This window comes from Taudactylus pleione, unplaced genomic scaffold (genome assembly GCF_031769625.1).
Source record: "Taudactylus pleione unplaced genomic scaffold, aTauple2 ptg000019l, whole genome shotgun sequence".
Taxonomy (NCBI): domain Eukaryota; kingdom Metazoa; phylum Chordata; class Amphibia; order Anura; family Myobatrachidae; genus Taudactylus; species Taudactylus pleione.
In genome coordinates this window covers 3,155,090-3,181,679 of record NW_028284421.1, presented here as the reverse complement: position 1 = coordinate 3,181,679, position 26,590 = coordinate 3,155,090, and the positions used below count along the sequence as shown (strand labels likewise).

Here is a 26,590-nt window from a genome sequence, read left to right as displayed (position 1 = left end):
GCTACTACCTCTATATACAAGTATCAAAGCAGTTTACAGGGTTTAGTATTTATCATCTTCCTGTCCAATAACACTAATTTATAATAACTGTGCCTTCCAGTATCTCAGTAACACAGAACTGCCTTATCTCATAGAATTCAGGACATTACTCAGGAGTATGACAAAATGCCTTAAACCCCAGGACTGTATTGGAAAATGCTAAACAGACACATGCTTCTGTTTAATAATGTTCAACTTCTATAATGTCATGTTTATATATAGACAATGGTCTATGCTGATCTATTTAGTAGTACACATCCACTACACTCAACATGTTGTTAATGTTACTAACAAGTCATATTTATCAAATATATGACTGTAACCTTACAGCATGTTATATGTCAGACTATGCTACAAAACAGTACTGACACCATACTTACTGCCTTTTTATTACTCCCCACTGTTCCACAAATGTCAGCATTACTCAGAGGGGGTTGGGCCACAATGTTGCGATTCGCAGAGAATCATCACACCCAATCGTCATTAGGAATGACTGGAATGTGGGGAGGTGACCTGCTCTCCGCAAAATTAAGTAGTCTTTTGGATGTTCTGGGGAAGTGACCAAGTATGTCTGACAGCCTGACTATGGCACTATGCTATTTTGCTGCTGGGGTCTGTATTAAGAGGGTTGGCTATCAAACAACAATCATCCAATGACAATATAGGATATTGATTGTAAATTGCATATAGCTACAAGTACATTTTATTTTATTATTGCATATTAGATACTGAAGTCTGTGATTTTGTAAAGTATTTCTACCAACCCTCAGGGACCCTTGTACTGCTACTCATGGTATGAAGGCCCACAGCTCAAATGTTCCATTTTGATTGAATGTCAAGCAGAGTCCTTGTAAAACTGTTTACCAATGACGTTTATTGCCTGGTGCCTTTACAATTCCTGATTTATACTACCTCTTTTAAAGTTGATGTATGTGTTAATTTCCTGGACTCAGGGAATTGTGTGTGTTTTTTGTGTTTGTACCCCAAATGGGGCAAATGTGACAGGGTATCACACTTATTTTTGTTTTTGAAAGTAGTTGAAGTACTGTAGGTTAATTAATTAATCAGTTGTTTACATTATTAAAGTGTATCTGTCACCTACACACAGTGGAACAGCCATTTTGTGTACTGAATCAGTATCAGCCCACTGGGAACTTCATGCTTCAATGCTGAAAGGCTTCAGTCTCGTAAACATTGGTTTAGCCGACATTATGGCATGTGAGTAGGTGACGGGCAAACTGTAATTTTATAGTCTTCAAAAATGCAAATCATGTTGTACCAAAGATTGTGCTTTACTTTGTAAGGTATACAATATTATTTTTCCAAAAACTAGTGTACTGTTGTGTTGTTGGCAGATTTGCCAAGTAGAAGTAGTGATTGTATTAGTGCAGTGACGATAAATACAATCTGCTTTCCAGACTACCTTAGACTTTAAATAGTCATGTCCAAAAACTTCCAAGTTACGATTTTAGTATTACTAGCTCTTTATTATAACAGTATTAGATTACCTATTTTTGAACAAATTGCTTTATATGCTAAGGAAGAAAACTCTAACCAAAGATTTATTTTTGAGTCTTGTCTTGCTAATTGTTTAGTTTACCAAAAACACCTCTTAGTATAAAAGTTTACTTTATAGTGAGTTGTTTTAATCTTGCGTTTTACTGTTCACCTCTTGATATACTGTAGTTCAGTAACATGCTAAACATGTAATATGCCGGGGTAGCCAAAACCTTACACTTTTAATTAGTTATCCTGTGAGATAGGCATGTTAATGGGAAATATGTGCAGATGTCTTTATGTCATGTGCTTTGAGTTATCAGTAAAATAGGTCAGGTGTATAGGAAACACATAGGACTATTGTATATATCAGTTCCAGCATATCATTATATACTTCTCTCTTTTTTATTAAAATAACAAACAAGCCATAGTTTGAAAATAGTTTTGAAAGAGCGCTGAATGAAGCTATATCACCTAGTCTGTGTGTGCTATTACCCTGAATTATAGAGAGTGCTAATCAGTCAGGGTTGTCCAGCAATGTTTCAAAGGGCCATTGGTATTTACAGCCATGCAATATCTCAGGTAACAGGCAAACAATAAAATCCATATATATGATAAAGTATCACTAAATGCAGCAAAGGTTTGGCAATTGTCGCCCTAAACATTTGACATCTTAATGTCCATTTAAAGAAATTAGTTGTGTGTGCGTGTGTCTATATATATATATATATATATATATATATATATATATATATATATATATATATTTACAGCTATATTAAAATTGCTTAATGGAACTGGAAGGCCTTACCAGAGATACAAGCTATTGAGGAGAGATGTGGGTCATCATCGCACCTCACCCTGGGTCATTGTTACATAAAATAATACCAAACTGTTCTTTACACAACCATAGAGATAACACCAGCTTTGTTGTATAGGGTGGCAGCTGTTCCATCAAGGTCAGGTTAACTTCCATCGTACATCCATATAAATAGTCCAGTAATGTTTTATGTTGTGCTACTAAATTCCCATTAACTTTCCTTTCTTGGCTAACACTTAATACCAAAGATATTTATGACTACTCCGGCATATTATGCAGCTGATAAGGCTTACAAATGACGTTTTGCTTGATGGTGTATTTGCCAATTGTAAACTTTATTTCCACCAGGACCGTTTCCAGTGGAATGGATTTTTTTTTTATTCAGAGTAAATTGTTATGTCACAGTGGTTCGTCTGACAGTACTGAGTTACAATAGCCAAAACTACAAAGTAATGAGTTGACATTACAATTAAAAAAAATTGTAGTGTGCATTGTAGCTTCAGTTTGTACAGCAAGGTACAGTTTGCTTTTAGTATATTTTACTTTACATCATTTTTGTATTTGTATTGTGACCTTGAGTAATGAAATCTGTCTATTGTATTTACCGCTGTGATGTTTTTCTTTTTTTCAATGAATTTATATGTGAAGATGTTTATATATGTATATATTTAATGTAGGCTACATGTTATTTCTAATGCTCTTCCCATAGTATATAAGAGCTGGGAGAGTCCTTGCCTATGGCATCAGCAGGTTTTACTCTAAGTAAAGTATTAGAATGGGCAGGAAATACTGCAGAATGTCTGACTGCAAGGTAATGATTGCATGGCTGGTTTGCATTGCTAAGCACAATACACTGTAGTGTAATTATGCCTATTTCCCTATCTGCCCTGCATTGTCTTACTGCCCTCAAAATCCATAGAGAATGCACCTATTGTGATTGAAGATTTCATTATACCTGGGAACAAACAACTGGCCATGAAAAGAAGAAAGGACTCAAACAAATGTTCACTTCATTGTTAATAGTTTCCAGAAATTCCATCTCTCACTGTCAGAAATTTCTGCACTGTAAAATATGACAGGCATCTAAAAATGGACGTCAGCCATTTATCTATTTAGGTGATCTTGTTTGCGAGAAATATAAAGGTGAAAAAGGCTATGGCTTGCATTAAAGTGTGTATTTTAATCTCTTGCTATGTGTTTCGTGGTCAGCTCATAACTTTGCCAAAGTCATCTAAATGGCATGTTGTTGGCAGTTACATTTTTACATTATATCATTGTACAGTATACAGACTGGAGGCATGGCTCCCCATAACTTATATTAGACTGTCCAGCAGGTCACCAGTGTGATAATTACCTACTCCAGTATTTATAATACATTATTCAATAAAATGAATAGGGCTTATTCTGAATTGGAAGCAAAAGCAAAAAAGAATAAGTATATTTGTACCTTGATAAAACCATGCTGCACTAAAGATGGGGCAGATGTAAAATGTGCAGATAGAGTTAGATTTGGGAGGAGCGAGTCCAAACTCAAATCTAAATTACAGTGTAATAATAAAGCTGTCCAGCATTTGTGAGCTACATGGAAAAACAGCCAGTATTTGCCCTGCATGCAAATAGAATACATGTATTTGCACCCCTTGTATTGCAACATTGTTTGCTCTGGTGCACAATTACTTGCTTTTATTTTTGCTTTACTCTCAAGTTAGCCCCAAAGTGTCCAAACCATCATATCTCATTGGGGAACAGAGAACCAGTGTCTGCTTCTGTTACAGTAATAGAGAAGTGTACATTAAGTGTAAGTTGAAAGTCTTCTAACTCAATTATAGTCTTCAAAAATTTGCAGCAATCTAGATTTAAGCAAAATACCTGTTTGACCACATGTAGATCTTGACAAAGCCAAGTGTTTTCATTTTTGTGTATACAAACCACCTCACTCAGCAAGATTTTTTTCAATCTGTTTGTTTTGTGAAATGCTATGAGAGGCTTAACATATCTAGGTAGAGAAGCTGTTGGGTGTCAAAAACATTCTTTGTTAATTTAAGGGGTCAATCCAATTACGTGCAAAGGGTGCGAGCTGCCGTTGCAACGGCATTAAAACACCAGCAACGGCACCGCGCCTGGCACCTTTCGCGGCCCGCTCCAAGCCCGAATTCACATAATGGGGCTGCGAGCGCTTTTATGCGAATTCTGGCTGCCGTCAAGTGCACCCGTGGGTAATTCCATGTGATTAGAGTGACTCTTAAAATTGTAGCAATTTCATATAATATTAGATGGGACTTTGCGTTTGATTAGTTATATATGGAACGCTAAATACCAGTAAGGCTGAATCTATGGTTAAACAACAAAACATAACATACTCTTTCATTTGTAGATTTCTGATACAAACACAGTATTTTTATAGCTGTATTGTCTTGTGCGTGAATTCATGTAAAGTGTCATGTAACCACTTGTTAAAAAAAAAAAAAGGATTTATATCTACCTAACTGTAATTTTGTAGGCCTGAGTGTTCAAGTAATCAGTCGCAAGGGTTATTAAATTATCAATACAATTTTCAGAATATTTATAGCCCACCGTTTTACGGCACTAATGTGTAAATACATTATGTTGCAGATGTTGCCTCTATAACTTGTGTACAACAAACAGATTACTTATTTTTGGCTATATTTCTCCATCTGTATATGGCTTTTAGTAACTGACTTCCTTAAAAAGTCCAATGTCACTATGCCATTTAGATCAACCTTTTTGTGCCATCTAAGCCATGGCAGGGTAGTAAATGTTTACTGAGTAATTGTAATGTGTATCTTCTTATTAAAAGTGGCCCCTAAAGAATGTAAACTTATTCCAAAGACCCCAGAATGTGTATAAATGTTTTTGGTTTTTTTTATTATTTTTATTATTTTCTAATACCCAATTCTAATTGTAGGTTTTTTCCCTGGAAATATACATACCACATTTTGGGAAATCTAATTTGACATCCATAGATCAGTATTAATATATTCAGATGGGGCCACCAAAATTAGGTCATGCAGGACAAGTCAATTGACCTGCTGTACGTGGGCTGCAAATAAAAATCTGCAGTGTTTGTGGCCACAGGTTGCCAGAGGAATGGTCTAAACTCTCCCCCAGATGTCCCATGTTCTAAAAACAGTTGTGCCACCTGGTGAACTAGCTCATTGAAATTGTGGAAATAATGTGACATATATATATACACACATACACACTATATACTAGCTTAAAATGTTATATTAAGACATCTACATTAAAATGTGTGCGTGTATATATATATGTATATATATATAAAAACATTTTATACATAGAAACATATGAATGTCTATATAACACCACTAAAAGATTTTATATATATATATATATATATATATATATATATAGTGTGTGTGTTTCTTGCTTTTACACCGCAGTTACTATTCTCATTCACAGTAACAGTGAGTGTCTTTTTGTCTTTTCTATCCACTTTTTACGTAAAGGTGGCAATGGTATTGCTGTATTGTAGAGGACAGAGCTGATTTAGTTTTGTACGGATCTCAGGTGATCAGTTTTGTCACTCTATTCTTGTGTACCTGTTGTTCTCCTTGAATTGTGAATGTAACTCAGATTTCCTACTTTAATGTACTATTTCTTAAATATTGTGTTCAATTATTTTTTTCTGTTCTTTTATAGAATGATTCTAGTTTGTTAATTAAACTTTTTATTTCATTTTGCTTTATTGTTTTACTATTTGTTTATAGGAGTAATAAAGTACTCTAAGTCTTGCCAAAAATGATAGTTGTTAAAATGCCAAATGTTTATGTTCCTGCTGTGGTAACAGTCAAAATATCAGTGTGTTGCACAGTTCAAATAAAGATTTTCCTAATTAAAGTTGTCTTAATGTCTTGTGACTTATGTAGGATCGCACTTTTTAAATACAGTAGCTTATACAGTGTTGGCAGAATATATTTTTAACACATTTGTACATCTGTTACTGGAATGTGTCTTTTGCAGTGTGGCCTTGTAGGTTGTATATATTGATGCATTCTTATTTAGTGCTATATTTGCAGAGTCTGTAGCCCAAGGCACAGCGAATAAATATGCCATTAACTAACTGTGAACCATTTCATTTTATACTACACTGGAAAACCTTATAATGTATACCCCTTGATTGGATAATTGGATGAAATGTATGGTAAAAGAGAAAAAAAGTCAGGACATTTAACAAAAAAAACTCTTGTATAGTTCTGCTCTGGTCAAAGTCCTATTTAGTGGCTATTATAATAATTTTACAGCATTATTGAGCTTTAAAATGAATTGCATAAACCATATTATATTTATTTCACATTGCAACCTACATAGTCAAGCTGATTACCCAAAAGTAAGCACACCCTGTATGTTGTTTTAGTCTGTGCTCTGCCTTTCCAGCGCCACCATCTTCCCTGCATATCACTGTTACACTTGTTGCCGTGGTTACGGATTCTCTTTAAAATGGATCACAATCCAAAATTTTGAAGAAATGGAATATGTAGGTGGGGACAGAAAAACAGGTACATACAAAACTGGAGACACACAAGATGGAAACTTGAGAGGAAGGGGTGGAGTCAATGGTGGGCGGTGAAGGAAAAGGGACACTACTTACCTTCTTCTGTTGGGAGCTAGGGACTCTATGGAGGACACCAAGTGGAGAAGGAAGAGGAGGATACAGGAGAAGTGCTGGAGGGGGCGCTGATGCTTAGGTGTGTAGGAGGCCCCGTCCTGCCTTTCTAATGCTAACAGGCAGCATGTGGCACATAGCCATCAAACATGCTAGCCCAAATCCTTTGATTTGGAACCGGACTTGAATTGCACGGTGCACAGTTTGGGAATCACTTCATTAATGAACAGTAATATTTTCTTTGTAAAAAACACACAGAAAAATAGGCGCTGGACTATGGCCCTGATTCAGAGGCAGACGCTCTGACAGAGTGCTCACTCTGAATCAGGGCAGTTCCTTCTCCTTTTTGGAGCGGCCTCCTGGCCGCTCGCATAGCTGTGGGTGACCACCCACAGCTATAGCGAGCGGCCAAAATGATGGTCGCGATGGTGAAGACCATCGCGACCATCGGGCTTGCGACAAGACCCTGCGGTAGGGTCTCGCTGCCGCAAGCCCTGGAGTGCTTTTGGCTCTATCAGCCAAAAGCACTCCCACTGACATCACTAGTGATGTCAGTGGGGCTGGCCCCAGACGGTAGGCGTTCCCATTTCCCATTCGCGAGCGGGTCTGAATCAGGCCGTATATCCAACCAACTGGCAGTGGAAAGTGGTGGGGAGTATACTACAAAGCAAGGAATGGATCAATAGAATATTGGATATTATAAAGCAGCCGTCAAAAAATGGAGGAAACTGGACCCTCCCAAAATTAGCCAAAAAATCGAATATACACACTGACAGGCGCTAATATAATGATATTTAATATTAAAAATAAAGACCACAACATAAAATAGTAATAAAAAATTAAATACAAAAATGAAATAGGGATGAGGAGCAGAGGATACTATGAAAACATGATATATAAATAAAACTTAAAAGAAAAAGGATAGAATTGATATAAAACAATGAGACTAAAAATTATGATTGAATATAAATTAATGTACATATAACGACATGCAATAAAATCTTAATTGATATACATAAGATCCCTTCTAAACATAGTAAAAAGGACCTAGAATGAAATAAGTGGTTCTCAGTACATCAGTACTTAGCAGCAGGGGCTGGCTGGCAACTTTTAGCCTGGGGGTCAAATGCATGCAGGCAGCCCTGGCAGAGGAGTAGCGTGCAGCCAGGGTGCCCGAAAGAACGTGCGTGCTACGGCGCCCCTCCCCTCAGGAGAGGACACCCTTATGCAGGCATCGAGTAGTGCCCCCAATAGTGGTCCCCCCTATGCAGTGCCCCTTGTGCCCCCAGTAGTAAGCCCCTTATATAGTTCCCCCAGTAGTGGTAACCCTTATGCAGTGCCCCTTAAATAGTGGCCCCAGTTGTAGTCTTCCCCCTATGCAGTACCCCCACTATTGCCCTTTATATAGAGCCCCCAGGAGTGTTCCCTCGATGCAGTGCCCCCATTGGTAGTCCCCTCCCCCCTATGTAGTGCCCCTAGTAGTAGTCCCCTTGTAGTGCCCCTAGTAGTCCCCCAGTAGTAGTACCCCCCTTGTAGTGCCCCCAGTAGTAGTCCCCCCCTTGTAGTGCCCCCAGTAGTAGTAGTCTCCCCCCTTGTAGTGCCCCCAGTAGTAGTAGTGCCCCCAGTAGTAGTAGTCCCCCCCCTTGTAGCGCCCCCAGTAGTAGTAGTCCCCCCCCTTGTAGCGCCCCCAGTAGTAGTAGTCCCCCCCTTGTAGCGCCCCCAGTAGTAGTAGTCCCCCCCTTTGTAGTGCCCCCAGTAGTGGTCTCCTCCTTATAGTGCCAGACCCCCCACAGTAGACACACATAATATAAAAAAAAAAAAACAACACTTACCTGACACCCGCTCCTGCTCCTGGTCCCGCCGCCGAGATCAGCTCCTCCGTCCGCAGCTTTGCATTATGGGAGTGACGCGTCATGTGACGTCACTCCCATTACCCACTGCGGGAGCCAGAAGATGTCCGGCTCTGGCAGTGGGAGCAGCAGCCAATGAGAGTCTGTCTGACTCTCATCAGCTGCTAAAGCACACACAGCTGCCGGCTTCGGCGGCTGTGTGTTTGTGCTGTGTAGCGCTGACCGAGTCTTTCATCCTGTATTTAGCACAATCTTAATTATAAGTAGGGACTACTTGTGTCCAATACTATTCAGATAAGGATATGTTAATCCCCTTCTAGCGGGGCTTAGTATTTGTTCATCCTGGAGCATAGGGCTGTTCTAATATTTCAGCCACTCCTAGTTACGTATAGACCGCATAGCCGTTAATAGTCTCTGTCAAATTGTATCAGAGAAAAAAGAAAATGTGCACATTTATGCATGCATGCTTAATGTAGGGTCACTCACGATCCTGTTGTAACCATGTATCACACTGTGATCTTTACTTGGCTCTCATAGACACACAGTGTCCTCACACCGATCCAGGAAAGGCAGGAGTTAGCACCAATACAAACACATGTCGGTGAGCAGCATGTAGCGTGGTTTTTCCGTCCTCAGTATAGAGCGGCCAGTGACCCACTTGCCCGGCTTGCGGTCTCACGTCCCGTCCTCTCTACGCGTTTCTCCGCCTTCAGGATATCAACGGCTTCCCTTCAACACGACTCCTTCCATCAGGTACACAATGCCTTAGAATGAATCTCTTCACAAAGATATGTAACTGGTTGCAACTAGTGAACTAATGTTATATTTATATATATATATTAAACTGATGTTCTAGTACGTTCCACCCAGAAGTCCATTTGTGCAGATGGAACAGTAAGTTTATCCACATCTGCTCCTTAATGCACAATACAGGATCCTCTGTTAGTAATTGGACATAAACATCAAAGACAGTTTTATAGCAACAAGATTCTGGTAAATCTGCAGCTGGGATTAAATTCTTCTAAGCACCAATCATAAAACACATAGAACATTGGGCACATGTTATAGGTGTGTCCATGCATAATAAAAAAAATTGAGGTTTCAAATTATAAATAAGCTAAATACAATGCTTTCAAACTTTCATTCATTAATAATATTCAATTAATTCACATCTTAGGCCTGAATAAGCATTACAATGCATGCTATTCATTATAAGTGCTACATGTGTTGCCATTTTCCAACAGGACCCAGTGAAACTGGAAGTGATGTGATTACATATACTAGACCATGATGATCAGCCAAATTGGGTCAGACTGTGGAGCTCATTCAGACCCGCTCGCTAGATGCGGCCACTCGCTCTCAGCTTATGGAAATTTTGCAAAGTGACGTCAAGGCAGCCGCTCGCTCGGCAAGGCATAAGCACGCCCATTATGTCTTGGCGAGCGATCACTTTTTGTTTACAGATGCCCACCAGTCTGTCTTTATCTGCCCACTAGCATATGTCATCTCCAGGAAATATATTCAACCATCGGTACATTGGGTTACATCGAATCTGACCGCAGTGCTTGCGCTTGACTGTACCCTACCACAAGCACTGCAAGCACTTCAGTGTATTTTTCAAACAGGTGACGAGTGCTATGACACTATCAGTTAATTATGCACACCCCAGAAAAGGCATGGAAACACTCTGGCACGCCTGCATCCGCAACTCCACTCCCCCGTTACTACTGCCCTGCCCCTGTTACCACCCATAAACAGCCACTCCTGTCACTCATTCCACTGGGCTGTCTTTGCAGGGCAAGCGAGCAAAAGCCGATAGTTCGTACTAGTTTGCGCACGCGCATTGCGAGCTACACGCATGCGCACATTAGCGAACATCGACGGCAAAGGACGACCGCTTGGTAGCGAGTGGGTCTGAATGAGCTCCTGTGTGCGGAAGTTTACAGTACAAAACAGGGCCATACCGCCACTTCAGCCAGCAACCCCTGCTGCAGCGATGGAAACAAGAGAAGCTTCCTACGTATTATGTGGAGATGTGTCCCTCTGGGGACACATCATTAAGCAGCGCTGGGCAGGCATCGAGTGACAGGTTCCGGCGGGCCGACAGCAGAAAAGACGCGGCGCCCGGCGACAGTACACAATCCCCGGCCCCGGTCGTGAACCAATCACAGACCGGCGGCCAAATAAAGAGGTTAATTGGTGGTGGCCATTAGCCAATCACGGCTTGCGGACCAGCAGCCAATCAGAATCAGCCATGTGGCTGTTTCTGATTGGCTGCCGGTCCGTGCTGTGATTGGTTCACAGCCGGCACTAGGTACAAATCGCCCTCGCAACTTCCCCGGCGCTGCATCCCAGTGCTAATCAAAAGTGTCCCTGCCTGATGATGCAACGCCTGCCAGAGCCCACTGCCAGCTGGTGGACTGGGACAAGAAGCCGGACTCTGCCAACTCCGGACATGGAAATAAAGGTACAGGGGGGGGGAGGAGAAAGAATAAAGCAGTGTTAGGTGCAGCGTGTGGGAGAGGGAAGCAAGTAGTGAGGGAGAGGGAAGCAGGTAGTGTGGAGTGCAGGGTGTGGGAGTGGGGAGTAGGCAATGTTAGGTGCAGGGTATAGCAGTGGGAAGCAGGTAGTGTGGAGTACAGGGTGTGGGAGGGGGGAGTAGGCAATGTTAGGTGCAGGGTATAGCAGTGGGAAGCAGGTAGTGTGGAGTGCAGGGTGTGGGAGTAGGCAATGTTAGTTGTAGCAGTGGGAAGCAGGTAGTGTGGAGTGCAGGGTGTGGGAGTGGGGAGTAGGCAATGTTAGGTGCAGGGTATAGCAGTGGGAAGCAGGTAGTATGGAGTGCCGGGTGTGGGAGTAGGCAATGTTAGGTGCAGGGTGTAGCAGTGGGAAACAGGTAGTGTGGAGTGCAGGGTGTGGGAGTGGGGAGTAGGCAATGTTAGGTGCAGGGTATAGCAGTTGGAAGCAGGTAGTGTGGAGTGCCGGGTGTGGGAGTAGGCAATGTTAGGTGCAGGGTGTAGCAGTGGGAAGCAGGTAGTGTGGAGTGCAGGGTGTGTGAGTGGGGAGTAGGCAATGTTAGGTGCAGGGTATAGCAGTGGGAAGCAGGTAGTGTGGAGTGCAGGGTGTGGGAGTAAGCAATGTTAGGTGTAGCAGTGGGAAGCAGGTAGTGTGGAGTGCAGGGTGTGGGAGTGGGGAGTAGGCAATGTTAGGTGCAGGGTATAGCAGTGGGAAGCAGGTAGTGTGGAGTGCAGGGTGTGGGAGTAGGCAATGTTAGGTGCAGGGTGTAGTAGTGGGAAGCAAGTAGTGTGGAGTGCAGGGTGTGCGAGTGGGGAGTAGGCAATGTTAGGTGCAGGGTATAGCAGTGGGAAGCAGGTAGTGTGGAGTGCAGGGTGTGGGAGTAAGCAATGTTTGGTGTAGAAGTGGGAAGCAGGTAGTGTGGAGTGCAGGGTGTGGGAGTGGGTAGTAGGCAATGTTAGGTGCAGGGTATAGCAGTGGGAAGCAGGTAGTGTGGAGTGCAGGGTGTGGGAGTAGGCAATGTTAGGTGTAGCAGTGGGAAGCAGGTAGTGTGGAATGCAGGGTGTGGGAGTGGGGAGTAGGCAATGTTAGGTGCAGTGTGTGGGAAGCAGGTAGTGTGGGGTGCAGGGTATGGGAGAGGAAAGCAGGTGGTCTGGGAGTGGCAAGCAGATAGTGTGGGCTGCAGGATGTGGGAGCTGGAAGTAGGCAATGTTAGATGCAGGGTGTGAGTGAGGGAAGTAGGCAGTGTGAGATGCAGGGGTTTAAATAAAAGCAGAGACTGAATCTTATTATCAAAATCCCTAAAGCTTGGGGAGTGGGGTTCAATTAAAATTTCCATACCCCCACTTCAAAATTTCCACTTCGACCACTGGTACAAAAGCAATTTTTACATGTTATGCAATTTTCAGACAGTCTAACAATGTTGCAGCATTCTGTAATTATGCCACCTCAGGGATAGATGTATCAAACATTTGAGAGAAAGTCTAGAAGTTGCCCATAGCTAGAAGCTGATTTTTTGGTATGGGCATCTTTATCTCTCGAAAGTTTGATGCATCTCCCCCTCAATGCTTAAACTACACATTATGGGGCCTATGCAATGTATTAATAACTGTGGCACTGTTGCGATTATTAATAATCCAAGTTGCAACGGTTATTGAAAATATCCCTGCTATGTACTAAATGCATCTTGCATTGACAGCAGGAGTGATAACCACTGTCCCTGCGAGTTACATCCCTGGCATATTGGAGTAGTATTTTCCCATTTGTGAAAGACTCCTCTGGGGAAATCTGACAGTGCCTATTTCTGGTGCCGAAAGAAGGCTGAAGGGGAAGTATCAGGAGATCCTTCTGTTAATATACAGTATGTCTTACATGTCTCCATATGCATAAAGCAGTTTACGCCATCAGAAGATGACATAAACCTACAGGGCCAGATCCTAGTGCCCAGTAATAATGGGGACTGCAATCTGCAGCGCTAATGGGCCTTGTGCAGATTTATGTGAAATCTCCTGAATTAGGTTGTTAGTACATGGCGCGGAATCGGTATGACATACCGCCGTACCTAAGGCTGGCGGATGAAGATCCCGACAGCGCCTGGTAGGTATCCTAACCCTCCCTTAGGAGTCCCTAACCTTCCCCCAGGGGTGCCTAAACCTAACCCTCCCGGGGGGGGGGGGGTCCTGACCCTAACCCCCTCTTCCCCTAGCCTAATCCTATCCATCCCGGGGGGGTGCCTAACCCTAAGTCCCCCCCGGGAGTCCCTAAACCTAACAGCCCCCTGCCGCTAACAGGTCCCGACTCCCGGCTTATGTTCGGTATGCCGGGCGTCGGGATTTTGGCATGAGGCTGATGACAGACGTCGGTATTTAGACACCTATCATTAGTCCCATGCCAGGATTTCACAGTCGGGAAGCCGGCGATCGGCATTTCGACCGCCGGCTTCCTGACTGCAAACCCATAGCACTGATACATCAAATTATGTTTCTGCATCATTTTATGAAACACTGCCTTGATAAATAGGCCCCTATATTTTGTAATTCTGCTACTTGAGGGAATTGCTTAATTGTACTTAGGGCTCCAAAGATCGAATATAACAGCCTACGAGTATAAAAGCATATGTATTTGCACAGGTGTATCTGCATAAATACGCATTAATTTGCACAGGTGTAACTATCTGCATAAGTACACATTAATAGTGCTGGTTATACACTACACAGAATAGAGCCTATATTTTGGCCCTTCATTGATCTCCTGAGCTTGAACAAAATATAGAAAATGCGCATTAATGTCATTATTTTGTGTTTTATTCTCTATATGCTCTTTGCATCTTGTCTTGTGTATAATTGAGTACAGAAATAGTGTGTACTGTATTAACCTATGACCCCTGGGCAGACCGATCAGTCACCGGTAGATGGCGCTCTCTCCTCCTACTCTCGGTGCATGAAGCCCGGGTGACAGCAGCTCCTCCACTCTCCCCTATGGGAGCCGTCTGTGCCGATACTTCCCGGAGGGAAAGAGACAGATTCTGGGCTCCATGATCCCTTCTTGCAGTAGCAGCAGCGGTTCCCTGGTAGCCGCCGTGTGACCCAGCTCTCCCAGTAGCGCTCTCTCTGCCAGCAGCAGGAACAGCCACACTCCCCCCAAAGTTTGCAAAGTTCTCGTCGCTGTTAGTTGTGCTGCAGGGGAGGGGGAGGAGGAGGGACAGCGGCCGGAGCTTTGCTGCTCTTCCGGCTCCATGTGTTAGTAATGTCCGCGGCTGGACGGGAACCTTATAAGAGGCACCGCTGTCCTCCGGGCCGGACTCTCTTCATGTGCAGGGCGGGCAGGGCTGGGGCCTAGGAGAACCCCGGCAGATCACATGGAGAGATCACTGTGGGACAGAACAGGTTTGTACACCGCCGTCCTCTGTAGTGTATAGTAAGTAGTGTGTAGTAATAAGTGTTGTGTAACTGTGGCCAGCTGATGTGTGTTACAGGGGCAGCGTTCTACAGTCTATCTGGTCACCTAGTCAGGAGACGTCTCTCTATATAGACAGTAGCTGCAGTACATAACTTTTGTAAAATGGAGAATCTGCTTCTTTGATTCGCTATATTATAAATGTACGTGTTTGTAGTAACTCAACTTGCTTATTCTCTCTATGTAATTTGTTTGCAGTTTGTTACTGACTAGTAATATTCCTGAGACCACATTGTGTGTGTGTGTGTGTGTGTGTGTGTATATGTATGTATGTATGTATGTATGATATATATATATATCAATGTACCTGATATGCATGCGATTTCTTCAGCGGAGGCACAGGTCAGTATTCCAGTATATTGTAGTAGACACCATTTATTTCATGTTGATATATAGAACATAACTAAATACAAATAAGTAACTTGTTAATAAAGCCGTCTGCCTTGCATCTGTATATTAATGTGCAGGTGGGAATGGCACAATAGAATTTAGTAGGGAAACCTATATATGAAAATAGGTCCCCAGATAGTTGTGAAGAAAAGGTGCAGGAATCTATCATGGGTGCTTTAGTTTTGTAACTTGTAGTAGGAGCAGTTCTCATGAATCTCTTCCATTTTATAGTTTATTTTTTTGCGTTTTTCATGCATTGAAACACATGAAATGTACAGGTGTGAATTAGGCAAACAGGAAGTGTTCCCTGCTTTCTTAGCTTTGGTTAAGTCAGCTCCTACCATTCCATACCAGATATACATATTTTTATTAAATCTTAGTGCATTTATTAAATTGATAAAAGTCTAAAATGAACATATGCGTGCTTGCAAACCATACCCAGAAAATGTATGCAATTGTGTGGCAGAGTATGTAACCGTGAGTCCTCACAAAAACGTTTTTTGGAGCTTTTGTGAGCAGGTTACAGTTAAAATCACGAGTATGTATGCTTAAATCTTTGCAACTGTTTATACCGGATATCTGGTTTAACAAATGATGATTCAGGGGACAGGGGATGGCGTAAACCAAGGGGGCTAAACTCCAAAAAGCTAAACTTTTTTTGGTAAATAGGATATTGTAGTCCCTATGGATAATATGGACAGCACAGACGGTGTAATGGTGAGCATTACTGCCTCTCAGCACTGAGGTCGTTGGTTCGATACCCACTACGGCCCTAACTGTGTGGAGTTTGTATATTCTCCCTGTGCTTGCGTGGGTTTCCTCCGGGTGCTCCGGTTTCCTCCCACACTCCAAAAATATACTGGTAGGTTAATTGGCTCCTAACAAAAATACCCCTAGTGTGTATGTGTATGAGCATGTGGTAGGGAATATAGAGTGTAAGCTCCACTGGGGCAGGGACGGATGTGAATGGAAGAATATTCTCTGTACAGCGCTGCGGAATATGTTTGCGCTATATAAATAACTAGTAATAATAATAATAATAATAATGGGGACTGTGATCTGCAGCACTAATAAGCCGCCTGCAAGAGATTTCTGTGAAATCTCCTGCATTAGATTGTTGGTACTTAGGGGGTCTATGTACTAATAATCATGGTACTGCCGCGATTATGTACATAACTCGCCAGGGATATTTTAATTTTTAATAAAAATATCCTGGCTATGTACGTATGTACTATGGGGAACTTGCAGAGACAGCGGTTGTGCCTCGCCAGTCATATCCCCAGCATTTAGGAGAAGTTTTTCACAGGAGTGAAAGACTTCTCCGGGGGAAACTGACACTGCACATGCGCACAGCGTCCGCTTCCGGAACTGGCCGGGGGCTGTGGGGAGAGATCGAAAGATCTCTCGCCTGCACCGAGAGACCCAATTTTATGCAGTTTCTACATAATTTTATGTAAAAATCAGCTTGATACATATGCCCCATAGTAGGAATACATAAATTATGCAGAAGCTACTGTGGGGCTAATTCAGTGCACTACTGAACGCAGATTCCCGATTATTGGGAATCTGCACATGCACAGGACCCATTCTGCGACTATGCAGAATGGGTCCTGCTAACACGCATGCTAGCCCTTGAATGATTGACAGGTAGAGGCATTTAAGGGGCGGGGTGGAGTCAGGGCGCCGTTCCCAGAAATGGGGGCATACCCGTCCCGTTTACCTTGAGCGACAAGCCCAGGACCTGCATTTATCAACGCAGTATCTTGGGCTCGCAAGCCAGCCAGGCTAAGTAAGCTGAGGCTTAACCGGCCGTCCGTCCACCATCGCGACCATTGACGGTCGGGATGGTGATTCCCAGCACTGCGACCGCAAATGCAGAAGGCGGTGTCATACACCTGCTGCATTTGCATTATTTCATGTCTGCATAATTTAATTAAAAAATGGACTTGATAAATAGGCCCCTTAGAATTTGGATAGTTTCTGCTCTGATGTGGGCTAGTGGTAGTCCTGATATTAAAATCAAGTGACAAGGAATAAAGCAAGGTTTTCTGTTGTACTAAAATACCTCAGAGGACTCTTGAGTGTTTAATAATATTTATAATGCATTCCTGACCTTTGCTGCTAAAGGTTTCTGTCAGCACTGGATCTAATGCTGGGTACACATGGGACGATCTGTTCAGCAAACGATATCGCTGAACGATCTCCCTTGAAATGCCTGGTGTGCTGATGAACGATATTGTTCATCCACACACCAACAATTTTACCAACGATGAACGACCAACTCCCATATTGAAAATTAACGGTATCGTCCAGGTTGGCCTGCATGCATGCCCGATGGACGATATCGTTCAGCGGGAGTGCGCATCGTTGGTCGTTCATTGCATACAAGCGGAAATATATGAACGATAAATCGTTGAACGTTATCGTTCCTATTGGAACAATATATATCGTTCCTTGTGTATGCACCTTTAGGATTTGTCTGGGAGGATGTGCATTCACTGTTAATAGAAATGACACTCAAACTTAAGGTGCGTACACACTAGTCTATTCGCTCCATGAGCGATATCGTCTAGTGTGTCCCCGGCAGGGGTGTGCTCAATGTCGTTAACGACATTTAGCATACACACTGAACGATATCATGAACGATATCGTTCAGTGCCGGGCACCCTCCCTCCCGAACATGCAACAACCTGACAATATCGTCAGGTTGGCCTGCATGTTCGGGCAATGAACGACAATGACCAACAACCTGCGGGAGCGCGCACCGTTTGTCGTTATCGTTCATCATTTTAGCTTACACACTGGCCGACATAGTGAACGACTGAACGATAACAACGGTGTACGCACCTTAAGACTCCAGCAGTACTGCAATATTTTAGGCACTTAGGTTTCACAGCTTCTGCCCAGCAAGAGTGTTGGAATCGGTATGAAATGGTTCGATTCCCGGCAGCGCCTGGCCGACAAAAGCAGAGTTCCCGGCAGCGGAAGCTCAACAGCGCTGGAAATCCCGATCGTCGCTAAGGTAAGTATAAACTAACCTAACACCCTAGGTTGTTTAAGTGTCTAAATAATCTGTTATCTTGCAAAGGTGCATGCAGGCAGTACCTATAGGGAGATTGTTCTACGTGTACCTCAGTGGACCCGTGCCATCACTACAAGTCCATGGAATACCTGTAAAAGTAGGAATATCTTGTCAAACATAATCTTCCCATTGAAAACATAGTCATAAAGACTGTAAAGGATGGATTTGTGCAGCTTAAGCCCAAAAGCACATTGTGTATATCATTAAAAAAAGTTGATCTATACAAATCAATGTAATTAGTTTAAGGATCTGATCCTACAATGGCACTGTTGGCCTCTTGTTTCCCGCCAGTAACATTTTCACTTAGATGAATGATTGCAATGTTTTCATTTAGATATCATCATTGATCCTGATTTTTGTTTAATAGGTGATTTAGGGGGATTGGATGGATTATCCAGGCCAAGTTCCCAACTGAGAGGTCCTGAAAAGAAGAAGCGCAAATCAAGTGTACAGGTAACAAACGCATAAAGTCACATGACTAGTCGTTTTTTTTTTTTATGTTAGTGATTAAGAACAGTGACAATACCTTAGCATTATAGCATTACTGGAATTAAGGTATTACTTAGCATGGGTCTTATATGCTTGGGATATAGTGTTTGTACAGCCGACGAACGATATATATCTGCGAACGACGACGTCAGATAGATCGTGTTGGCCGTGCAGCATGGCAGATGCGATATATTGTGCGTATCTAGTAGAAAATTAGGACGGCGCATATGGGTCTAGCCGGACCCAGAAGACACACCAGGTGTAGATAGAAATGTAATTTGTTTATTTAAACATAAATAATCAATACCATATAAAATTGATAATAAATAATGACAATAGATTCACTGCAGTGAACTTAATAAAATAATAAAGAAGTTGCACATATAAAACGATTTGGAACAGAGCACCAGCTGTATGCTCTAATCACATATATTAATGAGACCAATGAGTCTATTAATATATACACCTCTATTCTGTGGAAATGAAGATAAAATCCTCCTCAGGAATAAATAAGTGACCTTATTAATGCATTAGAATAACGGTTCCGTTAATAGGAATCCATGTTGACATCAATAATATCTAATATCCATTTGTTAGCTGCAATTACAATATTGAAACAAATGATGTAGCCAATGTTAGCAACAATACGTCTTTCTTATAAGAGAAAGGGTGAGTATGTATTCTTGTAGATCATCCTCCAGCCCACCTAGGATATAGGCTGGGAGATAAAGTATAAGTACGTCTCTCACCTAGTGTTCTTAGAAAAGTGCTGCTGTACACTAGATTCAAGCCGTGGAGAGCAGAGCAATTAAGTAAGTAGTAGGAGGGAGAATGTATATCCCATGTCAGCGCTGCTTCACGATCTTGCACCGGCTGAAGACTGGCCGTGGCTGTGAGGAGATGAATCCTGAGCCATAGTGTCAGGCTGAAGCTCTACGGAGGCACTCACATAGAGTATTTCAACTCCGGAGCGTAACACTGTCTATGACCACAGCGGGAAGACAATTGGCTGTACCGGCTAGAGTATAATAAAACATTTTTGAGCTGTTCATTGAACTTAACTGGTATGTGAGAGCCCTCAGCCGCAAACGTTATTTTGCACATAAAAAGATGAATCAGAGAGAATTAGAAGGCTCACCCATCATTCTAGACTAAGGAGATAGAGAGTTTGATTCAGCTCACAGAACTTTTGGGAGAAAATTATTTAGAATCGGAGAAGGAGGATCTTAATTTAGTGCCCCTCTTCGATATTAATTTCTCCCAAAGTGGAACAGACACTAAATCTAAAACAAAATTATTTACTAAGAAATCTCAATTTTTTCCCTTAAAATTCAAAAATGGATGTATAGATACATTTTCTAAAAACAGTTTGACTCAATTTAAAAATGTATGTAATAAAGCTACTAAACCTATGCATTATAATTAGACCTCTCAAGAAAGACGAGCCTCAAAGAACCTCTCAAAGGATACAACAATTACTATAAAACCGGTGGACAAGGGGGGAGTGGTGGTGATACAGAACACTTCTGATTATATTGCTGAAGCATTGAGACAATTGGGCGATACAGCCTTTTACACCCCTCTCCCCAGAGATCCTTCCCAGGTATTTCAGAGTGTATTGAGGTGTCTTTTGGAGAAAGCCTTGGATGACAGTGTGATATCCAGAGGGGAGTTTGATTTTTTTTATTCACTATGCACCCTGTTACACCAGTTTTTTATTATTTGCCCAAAATTCACAAGTCACTCACTAATCCACCTGGGCGACCTATTATTTCAGGGATAGGGTCTTTAACCTCTAATTTATCAGCCTTTGTTGATCACTTTTTACAACCATGTGCGGCCTCTCTGAGATCCCACCTTAGAGCTACTACTCAATTTCTTAGTAAAATTTATAATATTGTTTGGAAAGAAAGTTATCAATTTTTGACATGTGATGTCACAGCACTTTACACCAATATTCCACACGATAAGGGAGTGGAGGCTGTAAATTAACTCCCAGCCTATATCCTAGGTGGGCTGGAGGATGATCTACAAGAATACATACTCACCCTTTCTCTTATAAGAAAGACGTATTGTTGCTAACATTGGCTACATCATTTGTTTCAATATTGTAATTGCAGCTAACAAATGGATATTAGATATTATTGATGTCAACATGGATTCCTATTAACGGAACTGTTATTCGAAAGCATTAATAAGGCCACTTATTTATTCCTGAGGAGGATTTTATCTTCATTTCCACAGAATAGAGGTGTATATATTTAGAGACTCATTGGTCTCATTAATATATGTGATTAGAGCATACAGCTGGTGCTCTGTTCCAAATCGTTTTATATGTGCAACTTCTTTATTATTTTATTAAGTTCACTGCAGTGAATCTATTGTCATTATTTATTATCAATTTTATATGGTATTGATTATTTATGTTTAAATAAACAAATTACATTTCTATCTACACCTGGTGTGTCTTCTGGGTCCGGCTAGACCCATATGCGCCGTCCTAATTTTCTACTACATTTTTAATCCTTTATTGGAATAGGGGAGTGGAGGACCCTTAGGACAGCTGCCAGTCAAGATACATTGCAGGGAGGTGGGCGCCACAATTTTTTCCACATATATTGTGCGTATATGCCTGTGTGCACGCACAACGACCCATATGCGGTCCGCAGGAACCGCCGACAATGACATCAACACTGGTTCCTCTGGCCAGACATATCGGTCGGCCGATTGGTAAGTGTGTAGGCATAGGCACATACTTATCAACGGCTGATCTATTGGCCAAGTTTATACCGTACATTAGTTCTACTTTGAAGATACGCCATAAGTCCATAATATAAACAAGACCGCTTTCCTCGGCAGACGATTAGTGCAAATTGCAGCCCAGCAAGCCTGACATCACTGACTTAAGCTGGCCATACACGGTGCGATACGATGGGGGATCCGATTTCTGACACATACGCCGATATGCCGGCTCCCCCACCCGCATAGCGCTGCATGGGATCGCACATCGCATCGCCAGACTGACTGAACCTGCAGTATGATCTCGGGGTGCGATGTACGACCCATGGGAGCCCGCTCTGTTCGATATCATGACTATATACGGTACGATAGAGCAGCCAAATCGTACCAATCCATCGGATCGGCTGCTTTATCGCACCGTGTATGGGCACCTTTAGTGTCCTATTTTGCTGGTCAGCAGTATTGATGTTTTATTGCTGATGTCTTTTACATACATATTTTTAAAGATTACTTAGAAGCTGACTCATTTAGATGCAGAAGACGCCAGAATGGGTCTCTGCAGCTTCCACGCATTGAGTGCAGAAGGCTGATTCTGCTTGCACCTTATGAAGGCGTGAACAGAATCTGTTTTCCATGGCTGGCCAAAAAAAGTGCAACGCGAGCTGCCGTCAGAAGCTCATATGTAATTGAATCCACCCCTTAATTTACCGCTTGTAAACAACTAAATATTTTGTGAGTCTTGATTTCAGAATGTATTGGTGCTCTAGGTCTCTCCATAAGTCTTTGGTGACATTTTTGGGGTTTATTTTTGTTTTCTTGCAGGGCTCTGCACTTCCTCTCCTCTCTGAATATGCTCCACCAACGAACACGAGCTCCAACCACCTTATAGCCTCTAATCCTTTTGATGATGACTATAGTGTGTCCTCCCTTTCAGGGTACACCTATTTTGGTAAACCTGGATATGCCAACATTGAAAGCTTTAATAACTTTAAGATGCCGCCTAATACATCACCAAAAAGGTCTTCCCGAAATGGTGGCCCTCAAAGCTTCATAGATCAGCCACTATCTTTTTCAAAAGACATAAAGGGAATGCAGTTTGGAAAAACATTCTCCTTTGATGTTGCTATGCAGGACAAATTCAATTTGGAAAACGAATCATTCTTTAGCAGTGGACTAGGTCACACGATCGTCATGCCAGGACAACACTTTAGACCTAGCCACAATCAAGAAGTCTATCACATGACAAGTCTGAATTCTGCTCAAAGAAATGACTTTCAGGTTTCCTCGTATAGGCCCCAGGTCTGCAAAGTGAATTTTAGTCATCAGCTGGAGAGCAACCATCCGTTTCCACTGACTCCACCTCCCCTTATGCATCCATCAATGTCGAACCCCAAACAAGAATTTATTTCTGTACATATTAAAAATTTTAACCTGAACTCTACTACATCTGAAGACCAAATAATTTCGGATAATCTCACCTATTCTTCTGCAAATACAAAAAGTTGTAAAAAACAGTTGGTTGGTCAAAAAATTTCACCATCTGATACTGTAGACCTGACCAATTGCGGTACTAACGAAACTCGTTGTAAACCTTCTAGGCTGACAAAAAGCGATGTAACGCCGAGGGAAAAATGCAATAGATGGCTTCTCCAATCTAGCTTTTGCAACAATTTATCCACGGACACTTTGTACCCATGTGGTATTTGTTGTATTGAAGTTAATAATTTTGAGGATGCCATCATGTGTGAAGTTGCTTGTCAGAAATGGTTCCATCGAACATGCACTGGGCTGACTGAGGTTGCCTATACGCTACTGACTGCTGAAGCCTCTGCAATTTGGGGTTGTGATTCTTGTATGGCAAAGAAGGATGTTCAGTTGGTGCATACTCGAAAATAGATGAAATAATAAGCCATCAGCCTATTTTTCATTCATGGCAATGGTGTTTCTATAGAAAAGTGCCTTTTTCATGTCTAGTTGCCTCGATTCATGTATGATTATGAACGCTATGTATGTGCTGCTGCAAACCGCCCAAGATTAACCCCAACAGCTAAATTGCTTCTTTTTTTTTTTTTTTTTACGCAACATTGCAGCAAATGATTAAGAAGTTAGTTGAATTTTTGTCTCATTACTATGGATGAAAATTCCGGTGACCATTATTCAACTACTTTTATGGCTAAGCACGTTATTTTAATTTATCAAGTGCATCGATTTGTTTGTTTTTTCTTGTTTTGGTTTTTTTAATTTTACTGATACGTCACCTTTTTGGATCACTGTTGATATAAGTGTGGAGACCATGGAATATCTCCCATTTGTCCATTTTGCCAGATGCCCTGATCACTATATGCTGCTCTAAAGTATCTTGCACTATATAGAATTCTAATTTTTTTTTTTTTTTTTTAATTCACCAAGGATGTTTAAGGTAAAGGGGAGCAAAAAATTCAACCTCTACAGTTCTTATGAATTGCACAGTGGGATTTTATATTAAGACTAACTTGCATTTATGGGTATGTGCTATGTTTGAGTGGGAGGTTATCATTAGAAAGTGGGTATATTTTAATCTCTGCACTTGGCACACAATCCCTTTGTAAATGTGAGTTCTAGATTTAACCATAAAATGGCTTGAATATTTATAAAATTAGCACTTTTAAGTACAGGTCTTTGGATTAATGGCTGTTTATTTTTGCTATGAATTATGGATTCTTTTTATTTTTTTGAGGCCACAAATATAAAAAAAAAAAATAAGAAAAAAAAAATTGTGTGCTTCATGATACAATTGACAGCATAAGAACTATTGAAGGATTGACCCTGAGGGGCAATATGCTTTATTAAATAGAGTGTCTGCAGAATTGATGTCAGACAAATAGCCAACACACCTATTCACTGCCCTGAAGGCATTAAAGTAAAATAAAAAATATTCAGCACATCTGACTTGCTTCTCAGGTGCTGTTGTTATGCCTGCATTTTGGGGCTATTCATGTTGGTGATCAATTCAAAAAGTTAATTATTGAAATACAGACCATCGTTAAAGCAAGTCCAGTGTGTTATCAGTTTTGTCTTATTATGTTTGTTGAATTACTATTAGAATGATCAATGTTTTCATTTAGAAATGTTATATATTGTGATGTCATGATGTTAGGAGGGATTAATATATAGATTTGTAATTCTGAAGCTTTTCCCTGATGCTGCATAGGTAAGTAATGGTCCTAATTGTTATAACAATTGAAGAAGAAATTAGGTACTCTGTACCCAAAGATCAGAAGAATATTTTGCTTTTCCAATAATTGGCGTAATAAAAGAAAATAACTAAATTTATGTGAATTTTGTTTCTATTATGTAACTGATTTACATGCCAAATTTATTGTAGTACTAAAGATCACTAATCTTAATATAAATCTGTTGAACAAGGAGGTGAGTTTTGTTAGTATTTGTCGGTAGCTTTTCCCCTAGCCACAACATATCTACTGTAGTTATATTAAGGTTCTGTTTGCCTGCCTTACTGTAGTCGGTCTTCATCACTTGCTTGTTTGGAAATAACCTGTTATATTAACCAATAAGCTCATTGGAATGTTCGCAGCAGAAGATGAGTGCTGGTCTTGTGGAAGGCGGTGATCTGTCTTCTCATTTGGGGATACTAAGCCTAATGGGGGGTATCCACTAGACGATAAAGTTGAACGATAACGATAAAATTGTTCGATAATCGTTCAAACACCGTTTGAAAATTTGGTGCAAACATGCTGGTCAACCTGACGATATCGTCAGGCTCAGCATGTTTCCAGATGATGGATGACCCTGCACTGAACGTCTGCTCGTTCAGTGCAGGCACATCACACGACTGACAAACGACTGCACGATTACAATGTCGTAATTGTGCAGTCGTTTTCACATCTTGTAGTGGATGCCCCCCATTAGAGAGAGATTAAGTGGATGGAGATGGTGGGATCTATTTACTAAGCTGTGTTAGGCGATAAAGTGAACGGTGATGAGGTACCAGCCAATCAGCTCCTAACTGCCATGTCACAGGCTGTTTGGTACCTTAACTGCCATTTTTCAAACACAGCATGTGACATCGCAGTTAGGAGCTGATTGGCTGGTACCTTATGCCCATTCACTTTATTGCCTAACATAGCAAATAGACCCCAAAGTACCAAAAAAATCAACTGCTAACTGTCACTTTACAGGCTGTGTTTGAAAAATGACAGTTGGGAGCTGATTGGTTGATACTGCAAGACCCTGTGTGTCCTAATTTGCCTTAATGGGAGAAATTTCACAGCAACCAGAGGAACCCTGAAAGTAAACATGCAGATAGGTTGACAATGCTAAAGCACAAGTACCTATGAGCCACAGTCTCCTTAAAGTACTGTAAAGGGAAGCTTGGAGTCCCTAAGGAATGTTTTAAAAGCATAGAATAGACTCTTGAGCTTTACTGAAAGACGTTTAACCTACAGCTCTTTACAAATCCAGTACTGGAAGAGGAGTTTGGGACTATATGAACTCCCTGGAAATTCATCAGGGATTAATTTTATTTGTAATAGCAGCCATGCACATGTGATGTAATGTTCCATTAATGGTTATTTGCAGGGTTTCCCAAGCAACAACTCTCTCATGTAGCCATTGTTATCGGTAAGGACTCACAGGGAGATTGATTGCGACTATGTAAGCTGGAGCACTTGCCGACAAGTCATTAGCAGTGACTATGTACTACATCATGATGGAAATTTTATATTCATGTTTAAAATGGTTGTTGTGAGCAAACAATATAGTGGTTTATCTGGTGTTTAGCTCCTCCACATTCAGTGCTGAATTTTTTATGTTTGAAAATGTCAAGCACAACGTCGAGTACAGTCTAAAGGGCTAGTATGCCTGTGTATTCGGACTATAGATAGACAGTTAAAAGGTCGACAATGTCTAGATAGGCACCAGGGGGTCTCTTTATGTAGAACATGAAGTGGCTACTGAAAAATATCACTATATATTGCATCACATCGATGTGCTGTTTAGTAGCCATTCATGTAGACTTACTGTCCGACGGTTTCCTGCGGTACCCGGCCCCTCCGCGAAAGTATGGTGATGCG

At 41.5% G+C, this 26,590-nt stretch overlaps 1 protein-coding gene across 1 annotated transcript; it reads left to right on the top strand.

The window, feature by feature from the left end:
* Window positions 1-14,257: 14,257 nt before the first annotated feature.
* On the top strand, window positions 14,258-25,142 carry PYGO1 (pygopus family PHD finger 1). Its single transcript, XM_088443064.1, has 3 exons — window positions 14,258-14,748; window positions 18,658-18,743; window positions 22,341-25,142. The coding sequence occupies exons 1-3, from the start codon at window positions 14,721-14,723 to the stop codon at window positions 23,412-23,414; spliced, it is 1,188 nt and encodes a 395-aa protein (XP_088299190.1). The 5' UTR covers window positions 14,258-14,720; the 3' UTR covers window positions 23,415-25,142.
* Window positions 25,143-26,590: the final 1,448 nt, after the last annotated feature.

Bases quoted from the DNA above. Each gene is read 5' to 3' on its own strand.
- PYGO1 (XM_088443064.1), top strand. From the start codon at position 14,721: ATGGAGAGATCACTGTGGGACAGAACAG. The intron at 14,749-18,657 runs GTTTGTACACCG...TTTGTTTAATAG, and splicing joins ATCACTGTGGGACAGAACAG to GTGATTTAGGGGGATTGGAT. The intron at 18,744-22,340 runs GTAACAAACGCA...GTTTTCTTGCAG, and splicing joins AGCGCAAATCAAGTGTACAG to GGCTCTGCACTTCCTCTCCT.